General features: G+C 38.0%; 1 protein-coding gene across 3 annotated transcripts in view; it reads right to left on the bottom strand.

Moving 5' to 3' along the window:
- The window catches only part of LOC118591794 (WD repeat containing planar cell polarity effector), a 296,006-nt gene that overhangs the window by 72,635 nt on the left and 202,402 nt on the right, over positions 1–20,969 (bottom strand). For all 3 annotated transcript variants that reach the window (XM_036200167.1, XM_036200168.1, XM_036200169.1), the window contains one exon: positions 7,439–7,541. In XM_036200167.1, the coding sequence (XP_036056060.1) occupies positions 7,439–7,541 (103 nt within the window). The remainder of the gene's footprint in view (positions 1–7,438; positions 7,542–20,969) is intronic.

A 20,969-nucleotide genomic window follows, 5' to 3' on the forward strand; every position in this document is an offset into this window, starting at 1 on the left:
TGGTGAGATTTCATCATAACAGCATGAACCCCTTTAAAGGTATTGTGTTGGAGATTTCTTGACATTCCTGGCATGAGTCTTGGTGTCATGTTCTATCCATCACATCAAGGCATCTCACTTTGCATAAACAGAAGAAAGGTTATAAAAACTTAGCGTGCATATCACCCCCTGTGAGAACATTTGCCAACTATTTCTGCTGCTTAATGAGCCCATTTCAAATATCTAGATTGCCATCTTGAAAAAAAACTATAAATTTCACAAAATAATGAAACATATCATTGCAGCAATAAGCTTATGAATAAGTCTAATTCCGAAGAAGACGGGAGTTTTTGACAGAAACAGTGTCTTTCTTTCACACTTTGTCTTGTCTTCTGCCTTTGAATATGAATGCTTGAGCACAGTCTTACTTCTTCCTTAGAAGCGGCTCACAGAGAACGTGGCAGCCAGCTGCTACAGATAATAAAGAATAAATTTACCTAGCATTTGAGGTGTGCACTCATTAAGCCAATTCACCATGAAAGTCTAAATCATCTGGACTAGCTTTAAACACTTTCACTGGTGATTATGGGGGTAACTGAAGTGAGAAGTCATGATAGTTAGGCAATGTATGGCAGAGAATTTCTCTGAAGAAAAGTAACACACACACACACACACACACACACACACACACACACACACACGCCTCCACTAAAGTAGACTCTTGACTGAGTGCTATTTGATCTTCTCTTGTATTATAAATATAGCTATAAGTCAAAATAAACACTAAATTAACAAGCCACTCCCCTTTAATTTCAGGAATAGCTGCCCATTCATGAGGGAGGAGATGTTCAAGACTACAGAGCAAGCATCCTCTTAGTGTAATTTGTCCGCATACCACACAATGGTTTTGAAGAAACTGAGATGGGGGCTCAGAGCCACCTTCCTGCAGTGTGCTGCCCACTTGTCAGAGGTGCCCACATTTAGAACTGTTTAGCAAATGTGGAAAACAAAGACGACAAAGAACGTTTCTTACTCTTGTATGTGTGTGTGCCAGAATTCTTAAATCAGCATAGTAAATTGGTATCAGTTGATGTTAGGGCAGCAGGACATTCAGGAACATCAGTGAACTTCTAACCAATGGCAGAGTGCTCAGTGACTCTGAGTGCACAGCGAACAATTAAATGCCCAAGGTCTTCAACTCTGTTCTGAAAAACTGAGCGTCTGTGTCCTTGTTTTTAAAGTGTAAAACTAATACTTAACTCCACTGGTTACTGTCCATGCTAAACACGACTGTGACTGTGCCTGGTGAATAACACGTGCTAACATGTAGCAATTATTTTCCAGGAAAAATGATTCCCTTATACCAGCAGATCTCAACTCTGTCACAACTGTAGGGTAAAAAGGGCCAAGGAAAGAACATCCACCAATCCCTAAGATCCCTGAGCATGAAATCCCACCAGTCCCTGAGCTTGCCCCAGAATTAGGCCACGAAACCCCACCAATCCCAAGTTACCCTGGAAAGCTTCACCCCCTTCCCCCCCAAAGAAACCCAATATAAACTATTTATTCTGTTCTGTTTGCTGCTGCTTCTCACCCTAGAGGCAGCCAGCCACCCTCCTGGATTTTTCCTTCCCAATAAATCTCTTGAGTGAGGTTTGTTGTGAGGTGTGACACTTTTGACAGAAAGGAGCCCAGCTGTAACAACTTTGACCTGAGCCAGAGCACAGCAGAGCTGTACCACTTCTGCTGGGGAAGCTTTCCCCTGGTGGAGCAGAATTGTTACACAGGGTTGTTACACAAGGTTGTTACACTCTGAGGGGACCTGAGCAGAGCTGGAACACTTCGCTGGAGCACAGCAGAGCTGAGCTGTAAGCTGCGACACTTACAGAGCCTTGGCTCCTGACTGCCATCTGAGCTGCATTGCTTACAGTGACCTCCTTTGGGGTCACTTATCAGATACTCTGCATATCAGACATTTACATTACAATTCATAACAGTAGCAAAGTTACAGTTATGAAGTAGCAACTTAATAACGTTATGGTTGGGGTCACCACCACCTGAGGAACTGTATTAAAGGGTCACAGCATTAGGAGGGTTGAGAGCCACTGCTCTATACTCTTATCCTGGTATTATTCCAGCTTTGGATTCAGCATAGCGTAGACAATATCTCCTCAGTAAAATACTATCATCTGCTTAGTAACTGCTTATTTAATTATAGGCAAGTTTAAATACAGTAATTTAATATTTCAGAATTCAAAACTATGTTAAAGAGTTGGGTATATAGCTGAGTGGTAGAGCACTTAGCTAGAATACATGAGACCCTACATTTAATCTCAGTCTTGCAAAAAAAGATAAAATAGTATTTAAATAATAACAATTTTTCCTGAAATATTTAAATAATAGCTATTTCTCTTAGAAATGAATATTTAATCTAGAGGAAAAGCAATGCCTAAGAACTGGTCTTAGTTGAAATACCACATTCTGTGGTTGACATATCACACACATACATACACACATATCACACACACACACACACACACACACACACACACACACACACACACACACGGTGGTGGTGGGGGGACGACAAAGGTTTGAAACCATTATATATTTTAGGAGTTTCACCGATAGCTCTCCATCCCTCAGTGGTAATCTAGCTTTGTAAAAAGCCCTGAAGCCAAGCAAAACAGTCAGTAGTTCTTGATGAGCTTATCATAATAAAAGACTTAGAACTATCTCTTCAAACAAAAATTCCCAGAACAAACTTGACATGTCATAATAAAGGAAGATGTGGAACACAGTTCACTTCCTACTGCCTGTGGATCAAGATGTAAGACTCTCAGCTCCCTCTCCAGCACATGTCTTCCTGCTTGCTGCCATGATGACAATGGACTAAATTCAGAACTGTAAGCCAGCCCCAATTAAATGCTTTCTTTTTAAGAGTTGTGGTCATGGTGTCTCTTCACAGCAATAGGAACCCTAACTAAGACAGAAGGGAAATGTAGTAGAGTCAAAAGCAGGCTGGCATGAATACACTGCCTAGGTGAAACAGGTGACATCATATAGCCTGTCAAGCACAGTGCAAAGTTGGACAGTCAGCCGCAACTGAAATTACTTATGTAATTAAAATTTTCTTTTGAAATTCAATTTTAGAACAGGACACTATTTTAAATATTTACAATTTTCCTACAAGTATACACCCCACCTCTCTACCCTTCCTTTGCTCACCCCCTTCTCCTGCTGTCTCCTTTGCTCCCCACACAATCGCACTTCCACTTTCTTGTCAAATAGACTTGCATGATTTTTTAATGTATTTATACAAAATCTAGGAACCACAAAGGAGAGAACACATACAATATTTGTGTTCATGAGACTGGCTTAATTGGATTACTTTGAAAAACCTATAGTTGCATCCAATTTCCGGAAAATGATATTACTTCATTCTTGAGGGCTGATAATTCCATTGCATAGGCACCACATTTCTTTATTCTTTTATCTTGTGTTGGACACTAGGTTGGTTCCATAGCTTGGCTACTGTGAACTGTGCTGCAGGTAAACACTGTTGTGCAAACATCTCTGTGATGTGCTTACTCACGAGTCCTTCAGGGAAAGACCCAGGAGTGATGTAGCTGGGTTGTATAGTAGCTCTATTTTTAGTTTTACTGAGAGAGTTCCATAATGGCTGGCCTGGGCTTCTGTCTCCCTATCACCAGTGTGGGTTTTCCCTTTTGTCTGTATCCTCGCCAGCTCTTGTTATTTCTTTTCACAGTAACTGCCCTTCTTTCTGGAATAAGATGGATCTCAATTTTGACCAGTGTCTTCCTGACGACTAGAGTAAGGCTGAACATTTCTCCTGTGTTTACTGGCCAGTTGTATGCAGTTTTGAGAACTCTCTGTTCACTTGATAAGCCCATTTATTTATTTGATTTCTTGATGTTTTAAGAACAAGATACTCTATGAACCAACTTTTGCTTTGACCCTTGTGGCACCTACTGGGTATTATTTCTGTACACCTTTACCATGACTCTGGGAACCAAACAGGCATCTTAGGAAGAAGAGAACTTGCTAAAACTCAGGGCTTGAATGATTTTTTTCAGTGATGTGGGACTGCAGTGATAACATGTTGGTAAACGAAAGGCAAGATGAGGATGAACATGTGGTGGTGAAGGGAGCCTTAGGACCCAGTGGTGGGTTCAGCCAGGCCTAGAGCACAACTCAGGGTTGTGAAGACAGAACAAGGCACTGTGATTTGTGATCTTTTGTTCAATGGCATCCTGGGAATATTCCAGAGAGAATACTTCATCTAATACCTAAAAGAATATTCCTAGAACCAAACAAGAGACCATAACACACATGTAGCAGAGTGATAGAGAGGTCCTCAGGAACCCACAAAGATGACTCTTCTATAGACTACTGGCAATGGTCAAGAGGGTGCCTGAGCTGATCTACTCTGATGATTGGATGGCCAAACACCCTAACTCTCATGACAGAACCCTCATCCAGTGACTGATGGAAGCAGATGCAGAGATCTATGGCCAAGTCCCAAGCAGAACTCCAGGAGTCCAATTGACGAGAGAGAGGAGAGATTATATGAGCAAGAGATATTGAGACCATGATTGGAAAAAGCACAGGGCCAAATAGCCAAACTAGTGGAAACACACGAACTGTGAACCAATAGCTGAGGAGCTCCCATGGAACTGGACTAGGCCTTCTGGATAAGTGAGACAGTTGAATAGCTTGAACTGTTTAGGGGGCCCCCAGGCAGTGGGACTGGGACCTGTCCTTAGTGCATGAGCTGGCTTTCTGGAACCTAGTGCCTATGCTGAGACACTTTGCTCAGCCTTAGTGCAGGTAGGAGGGGATTGGACTTGCCTTAACTGAATGCATGAGGCTCTGCTAACTCCCCAGGGGAGACTTTGCCTTGGAAGAGGTGGGAAGGGGAGGTGGGTTGGGGGGAAGGCTGAGGGGTGGAAGGAGGGAGGCCAGGGGAATCCTTGGTTGATATGTAAAACGAATAGAAATCTCTTAATAAGAAAAAAATCAAAGTGTAAAAATAATAAAAAATCATTAGTAACACCTGTATTTTATAAGTGTTGTAGCTTATCACTCAAGATTTTTTCTTACTATAAACACATGCCATGTTTTAATTTGAAAGGCACTATTAATTAATCAAGCTAACCATTACTAAACTTATTCTTTGCCCGTCACTGTTCAAGCATGAATTAACTAACCCAATCCCATGCTAATCATAACCTCTAACTACATAATTATGCATGTATACCTATAGCTATAATCTAGTACTATTAGGAATGTGGTGAACACAGGAAAGCTAGGCACAGAGGAGTCGGTTCCTTACTCAGGGTCTTGTTTGACAGGCGGACATGTGCCAGCGTCCAAACTCAGCTCTCTCCCCTGCTGTGCTCTAAAACCCAAAGCAGCCATTCTCACAAATCTTCCCAGGTTTACTCTTGTATATGACACAATCTGCCACATTAATTACTCAGACAATAGATGATTACAGATTAAGAATACCCAAAATAATCAAGCAGCACAAAAATGAACAAATCCTCCATTTAGGTCAACAAAATTTACATGGTCTCAACTTACATTATGACTTTACTATAACAGAGCATATAACTGCATTTTGGCTTTATAGGATTTGTGTTTTCCAACATAATTTTAAGTACAGAATATCATCCTTTTTATTTTATATTTATTTTAGCTCTTCTTGTCACACTAATAAGCAACATAAATTTATCACACAGTACCAAGAAGAAGAAATAGAAGAGACAAAATATTCGATACTTTACTGCTACCATTGAATTCTTATCAAGGTTAATTTTATGTTTTATGGGGACTAACCACATGGCTGTGTTCATATTGAAAATGCCTCTCTGTCTCCCCTACCTAAACCCGACAACGTCAGGATCTCTGACTGGTTTGGCCCGGTTCTATGCCTTTGTCCCCTTTAGAATTACACCTTAGGACTAGAATCGATGATGGTGGGATTTAAGAGCAACTGAGAAGTGGTGACTTTGGATGCAAACACCACAAAGTCAAAGCCTTAAGTGACTCGGGGAAGAGACTCACTATAGTACTTTCAAGTACTTCTAACGTGGGAATCTTCTAAAACCGTGTTTAGGAATTACACAGACAATACACAGAAACCAAGTCTACCACAGTGCTGTGGGTCTTTTCTGTAGACCACAACAGAAGAGCTGAAAGGAGTAAAAATTTTGATATGCATTTGTCAATCCTGGCACACTCGGCCGGCCGCATTAGACAAGCTGGGTTTAGAAACAGAAAGTACATGAAGATGTATTTTCGTTTTGTTACACTATATTCAAAACCTTTTATTTTGTTACATTATAAAGTTTAAATGGATTTTAAGAGTCAATGTTGGCTTTTGGTCTATTTTTAGAATACTACATTAAACAGTGACATTAGCAGCTATGAAAAACACACACACACATGAACCCTGAAATCCCCTGATAAGGGAGAGAATTATTTTAATATGTGACACATCTGTGTCATCAGTGAATGGTTATGAAAGCTTCTGTGTTGGTTCAAACAGTACTGATGGTGACAATACACTCGTCTCTCCCCAGATCTCATGAAAAGAGCAATGTGGAGCTATAAGATCTTGCAGTGGGTAAAGGCCCTAGGTGCCAGACCTGACAGTCTGAGTTCAAGTCCCAGGATCCACATAGTGGAAGGAGAGAATCCACTCCCACAAACTGTCTTCTGTCCTCTGCACACGTGTTTTGGTACACACACACACACACACACACACACACACAATAATAATAATAATAATAATAATAATAATAATAATAATAATAATAAATTAAAAAGAGCAATGGGCCGGGAAGTGGTGGCGCACACCTGTAATCCCAGCACTCGGGAGGCAGAGGCAGGTGGATCTCTGTGAGTTCTAGGCCAGCCTGGTCTACAGAGCTAGTCCAGGACAGGCTCCAAAGCTACAGAGAAACCCTGTCTTGAAAAACCAAAAAAGAGCAATGTGTTTTTACATTCTGCTAAACAGTGACCTTGGCTATTACTATCTATCAATTTCTTTTAAAATTGAAGCTTGTTTAAGAGTATTCTACTATTTCTCAAGGATTAGTAATTCTTGCTTTTAAATACACTGTGTTCTACAAAGAATAATTCAAATAAATCAATTATACCCTATAATCAATAGAAATGACATTAAGAATCCCTAGAACCGAAGCACATTTAAAAAGTATTTTGTTTTATTTTGTGTGTGTTGTGTTTTGCCTTTATATATGTCTGTGTGAGGGTGTCAGATCCCCTGGAACTGGATTACAGACAGGTGTGAGCTTCCATGTGGGTATGGAATTGAACTCAGGTCCTCTGGAAGAACAGCCAGTGCTCCTAACAGCTGAGCTCTCTCCAGGCCCCGAACCACAGCACTTTAACCAGGTGCATTAGCTCTTACCAACTTCAGAAGACGCCGACATGCCGTCAATGTCACATGCTCTTCTTCTTGCCACTCCAGCCAGCGCCAGCTCACCCACATCCAGGGCAAGGTAGTGAATATCCTTTGGAAGCAAAGAAGACAAAGACTGATTACAAAGTAATCTTGATAAAGTTACAAAGTGGAGTCTGAGAGGAAGAAGTGTTCAGATAACAAAACAGATGTAGCCAATGAATATTCTTTTTCTGTTTTCCTGTGTCTGGCAGACACTCAGTCCCAAGTAAACACACAGAGCCTTATATTAATTACAAACTGTTTGGCCTATGGCTCAGGCTTATCATTAACTGCTATTACAACTCATCCCATTTCTATTAATCTATACATCACCATGTGATCAGTGGCTTTACGTATGTTCCATTACATCTTGTTTCCTGGGCAGTGGCTCACAGCATCTGCCTCAACTCCGCCTTTCTTCTCCTTGTGTCTCTAACTGGATTCCCTGCCTGGCTCTATTCTATCTTGCCATAGGCCACAACAGCTTCTTCTTCTTCTTCTTCTTCTTCTTCTTCTTCTTCTTCTTCTTCTTTTTTTTAAATTCTTTTTTTTTTTTTTGAAACAGGGTTTCTCTGTGTAGCTTTGGCGCCTTTCTTGGAACTCACTCTGTAGCCCAGGATGGCCTCGAACTCACAGAGATCCACCTGCCTCTGCCTCCCGAGTGCTGGGATTAAAGGCGTGTGCCACCACTGCCATCCTACAGCTAATTTTTCTTAGAGAATAGTTGTAACTAATTTTAAGCCATAAGGCAAAAAGCATGTTTCTAATAATCAACAATCAGTTTTATTAAAAATGAAAAACTTAGTTGTACCTGTGTGTGTATATTTAAGGATTTAGTGCAAAGGAAGTCTCTCTCTCTCTCTCTCTCTCTCTCTCTCCCTTCTTCCCTCCCTCTCTCTCTCTCTCTCCCTCTCTCTGTCTCTGTCTGTCTCTGTCTCTCTCTCTCTCCCTCTCTCTCCCCCTCTCTCTCCCTCTCTCTCTCCCTCTCTCTCTGTGTTCCAGGCTGGTCTCAAACTCTTAAGCTCAAATAATCCTTTTTCTTCTGCCTTTCAAATAGCTGACCTACCAGTTTATGTCATTGCACTAGCTCTAAGAAAGCCTGACTATATATTACACTAAGTTTTGTTTGTTTGTTTTTTTTTATCCGAGACAGGGTTTCTCTGTGTAGCTTTGCGCCTTTCCTGGAACTCACTCTGTAGACCAGGCTAGCCTCAAACTCAAAGAGATCTGCCTGCCTCTGTCTCCCGAGTGCTGGGATTAAAGGCGTGCACCACCACCTCCTAGCTACACTAAGTTCTATACAAGGAATATTACACAGAACTTTATTTTTATAAGATAGAAAATATGTGTTAATATTAATACTACCATTTTTAAACTGAGGTTATAAATAACATAGATGAATTATAATTCCATTCTCAATTTTTTGAACCTAGTAGAGAGACAGGTCATTATAGGCCAATTGTGAATTATAAAGAACTGTGACAGATTTTAATGGCAGTTATTTGTCCATGCTGGAGCTAAAGGGAGGGAGCTATCTTTGCTCTGCATGTTGAGGATTTATGAAAACTGTATTGGGGAAGCAGCAGCATGTGAATGACATCTGTGCATATATGTGCAAAGCTTGAGTCACTCTGGGAAGGGATGGCAGGTCTGTCCATGGGAGAAGTGCTGGGCACATGGGAAAGTGGTGGAAATCACAGAGTAAGCACAGTAAACACAGTCACTGGAAAGAGTTCTGTGGTGTGCAGAATGGTCACTGGAATAAAAATTCTACTGCAATAAAAATGGAAAAAAGAATATAAACTGGCAGTCTATAATGAACAAATATAAATGCCCTATAATTATGTAAAGATATTTCATATTATTCAAATAAATGTAAATCAAAAAAACTAATTTCTGATTTTTTGAATTATATGAATTTATAAGAAATAAAATGTCATGCTTTGATATATGCACAATATGCAATGAATCATCACATCAGGGAGTTAACACATTGGCTAAGTTTCTAAAAGTTAATAATTGATTGCAAAGCTTTGGCACACAAGCACATACACTCAGAACACAGTTCCTGAAGATCTTAGAGGTCAGGGGTCAGAAAGTATATCTGATGTGCCAGACTAACCTGTGTTGGTACATTCCTCAACTTAAGAATGGCTCCTAAATTTTTAAATGGTTGAAAGATCTGTGTTCAACTACTGTTCATGAACTTTGAAGGGCTGTGGAATTAGCTTTAGCTACAGACTTGAAAATGTTTTAAACTAAAATTACAAGGGAAAATTGATTCTGTGAAACATACTGTGATAAAATCATTCTGATGAGAACTAAAATTGTTTGAATTGCAAGTCATGTCAGGCCTGCACTGTCAAAAGATGTGTTTTTCAAAGTGATAGCTTCATTCCTATACAAATTCCCAGAAATATATTTTAATTTCAAACCACAGCAATGTTTTTCAGGCCTGTATGCATGTGTAGAGAAAATTTCCATATTCCAAAATCCATTTGGTGCGCAATTAAGGAGCTTCTACTGGAAATGATTTGCAATGTAATGACATGCTAAAGACATTCTAGCCTTTCAGTTAATAGAAATCTAAAAATGCCTTCCACCCTGTGAATGCACTCAATGAAAGCCATGTCTCAGGGATGCACACTGGCATTTGGCAGAACTGGTATATACAGGTAGAAAGGTATTTGCAAAGGTTTTTAAGATATGAAAGTTTCATCGTAGATTAGCACCAACAAATAAACCTTTATGATAAATTTGGAGGTTAGGGAACACCACTGCAATATCTCCCAGAAAGCTCCATTTTTTTCATATTTGTAAACCTGGATTATGAAAAAATTGTAAGTCAGTGTATATAATTTATGATTTTTTTGTTTTTTTTCGAGACAGGGTTTCTCTGTGTAGCTTTGCGGCTTTCCTGGAACTCGCTTTGGAGACCAGGCTGGCCTTGAACTCACAGAGATCCACCTGCCTCTGCCTCCCAAGTGCTGGGATTAAAGGCGTGCATGCGCCGCCGCCTGTCCAATTGATGAAATTTTAAATTTCACCAATAAAAGGTTTATGAAGGGCTTGGAGATAGCTAAGTGGGCAGAGCACTTGCTATACAGCTTAATGAGAAAGGATACCCAGAAACCACAGAATGCTCCCTTCAAGAAGCACACTCATTATCAAAGATGCCACCACTTTCGAGTAAAGAGATGGGAAAAGCACTCCAGCAAGTGGAACTAGGAAACAAGTAGGTATGACTAATTCTAACTGGAAAAACACACTCGAGGCCAAACAAGACATAAGTGATAAAGAAAGTCACGTCATATCAAGGGAACAATCCATCAGAAGACACTTCAACTCTAAACATGTAGGTACCAAACAGAGGTAAAACCAATTTCATAAAAACAAATGTAACCAGATGCAAGGTCACATATTAATGGCAAAACAGCAACAGTGGATGACTTCAATATTCTTCTTCCACAGATAGGTCATCTCGATAAAAATTAGAGAAACAATGGAGTTTAACGACACCACAAATCAACTGGACCTAACAGATACCTACAGAACATTCTGCCCAAACAAAAGACTATACTTTCTTCTCAGCAGCCCACAGAACTTTATGTAAAATAGTTCATAAATTAGGCCACAAAGTAAGTTTCAATAGCCCCAGTATTCTATTTTACCACAATGGAATGGTAGAAATAAACAGCAAGAGAAACTATAGAAACTCACTGAAATTACACAATGTACTGCTGAAGGATGAATGAGCCACTGAAGAAATGAAGAAGGAAATTTAAAATTCCTAGATTTGAATGAAAATGTAAACAAAACATATAAAAATCCTTGGTATATAATGAAACCAGTCCTAAGAGGAAAGATGTAAGTGTCCAAACAAACAAACAAACAAAAAATCAGAAAGTTCAAATAAATAACTTCATGGTACACTTTAAGCCCCTTGGGGAAACCAGAAACCAGAACAAACATAAAAGCAGTAGACAGGGAGAAATAATTAAGACAAATGCAAATGTTAATGAAATAGAAACAATACAACAGAATAAAAAACACAATACAAAGAAAATAAAAACATAATTATCAATCCCTTAGCCAAATTAACGAAAGTAAGAGGATCCATAATAATAAAACTTGAGATGAAAAGGGGAAATATTACAACAGATACTAAGTTACTGTTGATTACTCAACTCCATATGGGACATCAACATTAGCCCTCCAAGGCTCAAGGGACATTAAGGAGAAAGGGCAGAAAGAAGGCAACAAAGAAGACATCCTCTATGTCCTGGAGGCTAGCTCCACACCCATGCCCACATTGGGAGAGGTGGTTCATGGTTAAACCTGGGGGTCATAAAAGTGAAACAAAAAGAAGGATTTGTGTGTGTGTGTGTGTATGTGTGTGTGTGTGTGTGTGTGTGTGTGTGTGTGTGTGTGTGTGTGTGTGTGTATGTGTGTGTGTGTGTGTGTATGTGTGTGAATATGCTCAAAATTCATTGTATGAAGTCCTCAAAGAACTAATAAAATATTGTTTAACAGATGAAACAAGACACAAAAGCAAGAATGGCACTTGTGCCTGGCAGGGGGCAGAGGACCAGAGAGAGGACAGTTAGTGTGCTGAGAATGTATCACATGCACACATGTAGGAGACTGCCAAAAATGCTTACTATGTGTCAGATGCTGAGGTAAATTGGCCAAAACCCAATGAAGTTTAACCTCCCTCTCTTCTTACTTACCCAAGCCCTTCCTATACATAAGCTTATGTCAGAAAACACAATTCCTCTTCTTAAGAACTGCCCCCAGTCAGGCACAGTGGCACACGCCTAAATCCTAACACTCAGTAGGAACTAGCAAAAGAGCAACTTAAACCCAAATTGAAGAGAAGAAAGTAACAAATATAAGAGCAGAAATAAATTAAATCTGGGAGAAAGACAGCAGAACAGAATGACAGCTGAAAGTGGATTGTTCTGAAAAGACAAAAATCAACAAACCTATTGCTGGAGTAAGAAAAAGAGATTTGAATAAATTAAGAAATAAAAAATTAGCCAGGCGGTGGTGGTGCACGCCTGTAATCCCAGCACTTGGGAGGCAGAGCCAGGTGGATCTCTGTGAGTTCGAGGCCAGCCTGGTCTACATGGTGAGTTCCAGGACAGGCGCAAAGCTACACAAAGAAACCCTGTCTCAAAAAACAAAACAAACAAAACAAACAAAAATTACAACTGAGAGCACAGAAGCGAAAGGGTTGGTACAATAATAGGAGCAATTCTAAAACCACGATTTTGATATTTGAGAAGAAATTTAAGAACTCCAAGAAACATATTATTAAGTCAAAATTAGGAATAGGAAATTTGAGCATCAATAAAAGAAGTTGAATTAGTAATACAAAAGTATCTCATTAAAAAGCCCAGAAATTGAATTCTGTAACAACTGAAGAAATAATGCCAACCCTTCTCAAACTATTCCAAATAATTAAAAAGAAACTTTGCAGGCTTGTTTTATGAGGTCATCCTTTGTATGATAAAACAGACGTGAGCACTAACTGAAAACAACAGACAAATATCCATGTGAACACCAGCACAGAAATCCTCAATGAAATAATAGTAAACTTAGTTCAACAGCACACTAAAAAAGCTTAGCATGCTCCACTCCATGTCAGAATTGTTCAGTAAATGTAAATCAACACATGTGAAATACTTCATTAACAGAATGAAGGACAGAACCTACATGCTAATAGCAGATGCAGAAAATCCAACATGTCCTCATGATTAAAAAGAAGAGGCGGTGAGGAGATGTGGTAGGATTGTTTCTCAGCACAACAAAGGTCAGAGTCAACCAACCACCAGCCAGAAAGCTTCCTCGTCTAAGGTAAGGAATAAGGCATGGATGAATACTTTGATTCAATACTGTACTAAAAGTCCTAGCCGGGGCCCGGTGGTGGTGGTGGCGGCGGCGGCGCATGCCCTTTATCCCAGCACTCGGGAGGCAGAGCCAGGTGGATCTCTGTGAGTTTGAGGCCAGCCTGGTCTACAGAGTGAGATCCAGGACAGGCACCAAAACTACACGGAGAAACCCTGTCTTGAAAGAAAAAAAAAAAAAAAAAAAAAAAGTCCTAGCCAGGCCATTAAGCAAGACAAGGAAATAAAATGTGTTAATTCAGGAAAGGAAAACATAAAATAGTCTCAGCTGACAGATGACGTAATTTTATACATAGAAAACCTAAGTCCACCAAAATGCTATTAGAACAAATAAATTCAGTAATGTTTCAATATATAAAAATCAGTAACATTATCTATATGCCAACAACAAACCAAGAAAAAGAAAAATTAAGAAAACACTAGTTTACAAAACCTTAAAAATACAAGTTTAGTCAGGAAGTAAAAATATGTACAATATAAATCACAGATGAAAAAGCTGTAAAGATGAAAACAGACTGAAAGATATCTCACATTCAGGGCTGGAACTATCAATATTGTTAAAATGTCCATATTACCTAAAGTAAAGTGATCTCAGATTCACTGTAATTCCTAGGAAAGTTTAAATATAACTTTTTCACAGAAATAGGAAAAAAATTTCAATTGGTATACAAGAAAACACCTCAAATAGCCAAAACCAAAACCAAACAAAAAACTTCAACCTGAAGAACAAAGGTGTGGCGTTTCACTACCTGACTTCAGATTATGCTATAAAACTATAGGTACAGCATGGCATGGGCATGAAAAACAGACACAAATGTCGACGGAGAGAACCCCAAATTAAACCACGTCACAGCAAACTTTGTTTCTTTTACCTTTTGCTTGGGGTGGTAGTGTTGTGCTGCGATCAAAGCCAGGGTACCCTAAGTGCTAATCAAATGCTCCATCACTGAACTGCACCACAGTCCCGGGCAACTAATTTTGAAAGAAGCCCTAAGAACACACAATGGGGGTGGGATGTCTCTCCAATAAAAGATGTAGGAGAACTGGGACCCTACATGCAAAAGAGCAAAGCAGGGTCTGTGTCTTTACCATGCTCGACATACTCTGCTCAAAACAGATGTGATGTCAATTTGGATCTTAAGCTGCAAAGGTACTACAAGGAAACAGGGCAAGGTCCGGGACACTGGTCTAAGGAAGATCTCTTGGACAGGACCCTAACAGCAGAGATAAGACCAGCAGCAATGGAAAGCAGGGCTCCATCACACTAAAGGGCTTCCTCAGAGGAAAGGAACCCACCAATACAGTGAAGACACATCACACTTCTTAAGAGGCTAACTTCCCTGATATGACCACCATGTTCTGATCATATTCTGGATTATCACCTTGTATCTGTGTTTCCCATTGTCCTCTTGTTCCTCCCCCCACCCCACTTTAGACCTCTAGCTTTCCCTCTCCAGTTCCCTTTCTACTTCCCTGTCTCGTGTGTGTGTGTGTGTGTGTGTGTGTGTGTGTGTGTGTGTGTGTGTAGATAGATACACATATGCATCACATTCATTCATTCATATATATATGGTGTACATATGAGACCAAATACACACTATTCATTTAAGTCTGATTTATTTTCCATTTTAATATGATAATCTATAGTTCCATCCATTTTTCTGGAAATGGGATAGTATTATTTTTCTTAGAGCTAATAAAATTGCATCTGTATATGTAACCACATTTTCATTAAAAAAAAAAAACAGTACTCATAGAGAAATGTAAATTCCTTTCCTTTGTATCCTCTTCACTTCTTGTCTTATTTCTCTAGTTAAGACTGTGAGCACTACATTGAACAAGAATGTAAAATTGTTCTTTATGTATTTTCAGTGTTTTTTTTCATTCAGTGTAACGTTGACTATAGATTTACATAGATAACTTTTATGATGTTGAGATATGGTCCTTCAATTCCTATTTTCTCCAGGCTTTTGGCTGGAAGGGATAAGAAGCTTTGTCAACACCTTCATATGTAATCATTGAGATAATCTTGTGATTTCTGTTTTGAAGCCCAATTATGTGTTGCATTGATTTACCTACGCTGAACCACTCTTGCATTCCTGAAACAAAACTGATAGTTCTTAGTGTATGATTTTTTAACATGTTCTTGAGTTCAGTCATTATTTTACTAAGATCTTGACATCTGTGCTTGTCCAGGTAGTTTTTGTCAAGTTGACATAAACCTAGACATACTTAAAGGTAATCTAAGGAGAGGAATTTCCTCTGTCAAACTGGCCATGAGCATGTCTGTAGGTGGTTTTTTGTTTTTTGTTTGTTTGGTTGGTTGGTTTTTGGCTCATGATTGACATGGGAGAGCCCAGCCCACTGTGGGTGGGGATACTCATGCTGGATAGGTGGTGCTGAGTTGTTTAAGAAAAAAGCAGAGTAAGACATGGTAGCAAAGCAGTCAGCAACACTCCTCCCTGGTCCCTGCTTCAGTTCCTGCCTTGAATTCCTGCCCTGACTTCCCTTTATAATAACTATATGAGTAAGATGAAATAAACCCTTTCCTCCATAAATTGCTTTTGAACATGGTATTTATCATAAAAATAGAAAACATATTAAGACAGTGTTCATTAGGGATATAGGACTTAACTTTTGATTGTTTGTTTTGTTGTACCTTTATCTAGTTTTGATATCAGGATAACATTGGTTAGCATGAGTCTATTAAGGTGCCATCTACTGTATTCTCTTGTACAGTTTGAAGAACTTTAATGTTAGCACCTTAAAGTGAGTTTGACAGGCCATGAGACTTTTTGTTGGGAAATGGTTTTTGAGATAGTGTGGCGGTTTTAATGACAATGGCTCCCATAGGCTCATATATTTGAATGCTTAGTTACCTAGTGAGTATTGGGAAGGATTAGGAGGTGTGGCATTGTTGGAGGAGGTGTATCAGTAGGAGTGGGGCTTTGAGGTTTCAAAAGCCCACAACTAGCCCAGCCTCTCTTTCTTTCTTTCTTTCTTTCTTTCTTTCTTTCTTTCTTTCCTTCTCTCTCTCTCTCTCTCTCTCTCTCTCTCTCTCTCTCTCTCTCTCTCTCTCTGCCTACTACCTGCATATCAGGATGTAGCTCTCAGCTACTTCCCCAGCACCATACCTGCTTGTCAGCTACCATGCTCCCCACCACAATAATAATGTGACTTTTGGGACATGCTGGGTTATGACATATGACATATGGCTGTTGGGAATTGAACCCCGGGTCCTATTGAAGAGGAACCAGTCCTCCTAAACACTGAGCCATCTCTCTGACTCCCAAGTGTAGGTTGGAGTTTCTGGGTCCTGCCCTGAGGTTTTTGTTTTTGTTTTAATAGAAGTTGTCTCTAAATCTGTAAGCAAGTCCCCCATTAAATATTTTCTTCTATAAATTGGTTATGATGTCTCATCACAGCAATAGACAGGGTTTTATACTGTAGCCCAGGCTGGCCACCAACTCATGGCAATTCTCCTGTCTCAGTCTCCCAATTATAGGATTGCAAGTGTGAGGAACCATGCCTTATTCTAAAAAACTACTAAAACATCAATCTCATTGTCATTATGGATGTTTAATTGTTTATATACTTTTTGTTTTTGTAAATCTTATAAATTTACCCATTTCTTTTCAATTCACACATACTTGTCTTCATTTAATTTGAAAATTGTTATTATTTTATGTGTATGTATGGGTGTTTTGCCTGAATGTATAAGTGTCAAATATGTGTGACTGGTGCTGCAGAGGCCAGAAGAGGGCATCAGATCCCCAGAAAGTAGAGTGACAGATGGTTGAAACTTGTTGGGTTGTGACATGTGTAGCTGTTGGAATTGAACCTAGGTCCTCTGGAAGAGGAGCAAGTACTCTTTAACCATAGAGTTATCTTTTTTTTTTTTTTCTAAATAGAAGTTGTCAAAGTATTCTCTATCCTCTGGTTTTCAATGGAATCTGTTGTAATGTCTACTTTTCCATTTCTAATTTTATTAGTTTGGGTATTATCTCTTGTTTTGGTCACACTGAAAAAAATTTGTCTAATTTGTTTATTTTTTATCAAAGAACTCTTTAAGTCTATGTATTGTTCTTTCAGTTTCCATATCATTAATTTATGTCCTGTTATTATATCTTGAAGACCAATGCTTTTGGGTTTGGCTGGTTCTTGGTACATCATTAGGTTATTTTAAATTCCTCTGATTTTTCAATGTAAAAGCACTGCTAGCTATAAATTTTCATAGTATAATGATTTTGCTTTATCCCAAAGACTCTGGTAAGATATACTTTAATTTTCACTTGATTCAATGAGTATTTTAATTTCTTTCCTCATTTCTTTAACAAATCAAGGATCATTCAGTAATGTGCTGTCAGGGGCTAGAGAGCTGGCTAAGTGGTTAAGAGAACTTGCTGCTCTAACAAAGGACCTGAGTTTGGTTCCTAGCACCACACAGTAGCTCAAAACCATCTGTAATTCCAGGTTCAGATGAGCTAACACCCTCTTGTCCATGTGTATCTGCATGTACATGATACACAGTATGCTAAACACTCGTATACATGATACAAAATATATCTTTGGAGAAAAGAAAAAAATTTAAATTATTTTAAAATAATGTACTGTGAGTCTTCCATTTCAGCAGTTTTTTTATAGTTTTTCTTGCTACTGACATCTAGTTTTCATCCACTATTATCCGATGAAACACAAGAGGCTGTTTGATGTTGTGTACTTGGTACTGTTTGCCCCTGGCCTAGAAGGTACTGTCTTTGGAGAAGGTCCCATGGGCTGCTGAGATGATATACATTTATATTATCCATATGCTACAGGAGATGAATATATATTCTCTATGTGCTATGTGGGATGAATGTGTATTCTCTACATGTTGCATATGATGAATGTACATTCTCTATAAGCTGCATTGGTTGAATGTATAGTCTCAATATGCTGCATAGGATATACCTTTTATCTAAAGGTGTAGTTTAAAGTTTTTGTTTATTTTTAGTTTGAATGTCTTAATATGTTCAAGTAATCAACTATTATTATACCAAGACTTATGTGACATTTGATATCCATTAGTGTTTGTTTAGAAAATGATAAGCACCAACATTTGATGCATATATATTTAGAACTGTTGTGTCTTGATGTTTTTTACTCTTTATTAATATGTATTGAACATCTTTATCTCTTCTAACTTGGTTTTGAGTCTATTGTGGACAGAATAACTGCACATTTGCTTTTAGCTACTGTTGGCCTGATAAATTTCCTTCCAGTTTTAGACTTTCAGTTTGTGAGTGCCTTTACCAGTGAACTAAATTTCTTGAAAACAAGAAATTATTAAATCTTCTTTTTAAATCTAGTTTGTATATATAAATTAATAAGTTGATATTATTTACATTTACTAAAAAATAATTGCTAATTCTTTTATTTTATTGCTTGTTTTTTTTGGTTGGGTCAATGTTTAGTTTTCTTTTTCTTCCCTATATTATTACTTAGAGAAATAAGATGAAATAACAAATATATATACTATAGGAGGAAGGAATCCAAGCTATTATCACATTATTAAATTAAATTTAGGAAACAGAAACATTTGAAATAAGATGGTCATAACTTACAGACATGGATCATAGACCCAAGAACACAAATGTATACACAGGGAAACAAAAAATGGCTGTGTACTTGATAGGAGAGAAGATAAACTGGAACACCCCCAAAAATCCTTAATTCAGAAGATGCATGAAAAGAAGGGGGGGTACTAAAAAAAAAGAAAGATGTGATAAAAAAAAATAGCAGTTAAATCTAATTATATTAATATTTACATTAAGTAATAATGATCAAAAGAGTCTAATAAAACAGAGGTTGTTACACTGAATGAAAAGTAAGACTCAGACACATACTTGAAGACATGGAGTAGAAATAAAAGAACAGAAAAAGATAAAATGCAAACACTAACCAAAGACAGCTGAAGTACCAATAGTCAAAAGACAAGTGAAATAGAAAAAGAGGATATTTTATAATAAAAAACACAAGTCACACATAAAGGAAAACTCACCCAAATAATAGCTGATCTCTCAGTGGAAACACTGAAATTCAAAATACCACGGAGCAGTGCACGCCAATTTCTAATAGACTATGGATATCAACCTAGACTACCGTACCCAGCAAAGCTACCCACCATAGTTAAAGAAAGAAAACCTTTCCATGATACAAACAGGCTGAAGGGATTCATATCCAGGAGACTGACCCTAAGAAGAAGACTGGAAGCAATACTTGAGACCAAAGAGAGGAGTAAGCACAGCCCAGGGGCTGTAGAAAGAGAACAAATGAAGCTGTAATTACTGAAACACAAAGTAGAACTAAATACAAGAACTGAAAAAACCCACCTGTCATCAACTCATACCTTTTAATAATATTAAATTTATCAACTGCTTTAATTCCCAATGAAAAGAAACACATTGGCTGAATGCATTAAGAAAAATCTATCTTTCTATTGTCTATAAAAATCTCATTTTAGCTTTAAAGATACACATCATCTTAAAATGAAAGATGGAAAAAAGTTCTGCAACCAAATGGGACGGGGAAACAAGCAGGTATTATTATCCTAACAGCTAACAGAATAGACTTTAAACAAATCAGAAGAGATAAAGAGCACTTCATTATAATCAAGGAAACAATTAAACAAGACATTAATATACTAAATATGTGCACTAAACTCTGTTGTACTCAACTTCTAAAGGAGTATACTGCTGGAATTAAAGACAACATTAAACAATTGGTGGTATGTGATTTCAATTCTCTACTTTCTCCAGTCGACAGGTTATCTTAAAAAAAAAAAAATCAAACAAATAAAAAATTAAATGTCTCACATCAAATGGACCTAACCTAACTATAGAATATTCAACCCAAACATGAAAGAATGTACATTCTACTCTACTGCCCATAGAAATACTCTAAAGTAGACTATATCCTGGGACACAAGACAAATCTTAAAAATTCATATCTGACCATAATGCAACCAACCTCAAAATTGGTAGAAAACAAATCTCTAGTAAGTACACAAACTAATGAAGATTAAACAACTAATTACTGAATGGGTCAAAGCACAAATCAAGAAAGAAAAAAAAAATCCTGGAACTAAATGAGAATGAAAACACAAAACAACACAACTTCCAGGACCCATTCAAAGCAGTCCTAAGAGGGAAATTTATAGTTTTAAGTGCCTACACTTCTTAAAAAATCAGAAAGAAAACAAGTGACTTGATGATACAGCTCAAAATTTGGAAAGCCAAGAACAAACCAAGTCTAAACCCACTAGATGTCAATAAATAATTAAAAACCACAGCAGAAAGTAATGAATAAGAAACAATATAAAGAACCAACAAACCTAAGAGCAGGTTTTTCTCAAAGAAAAACAAGAATGACAGACCACTGGCCCAACTAATTGAAAGAAAGATGACCCAAATTAACAGTCAGGAATCATTATAAAAGACATCAAAAAATTCAAAAAATAATAAGTGAATGTCCAAAAAAAAAACCAAAAACTGTACTCCATTAAGTTGGAAATGTAAAGAAAATGGGCAAATTTCTAGATTCAGTCAAAC

Source organism: Onychomys torridus, chromosome 10 (genome assembly GCF_903995425.1).
Source record: "Onychomys torridus chromosome 10, mOncTor1.1, whole genome shotgun sequence".
NCBI lineage: Eukaryota > Metazoa > Chordata > Mammalia > Rodentia > Cricetidae > Onychomys > Onychomys torridus.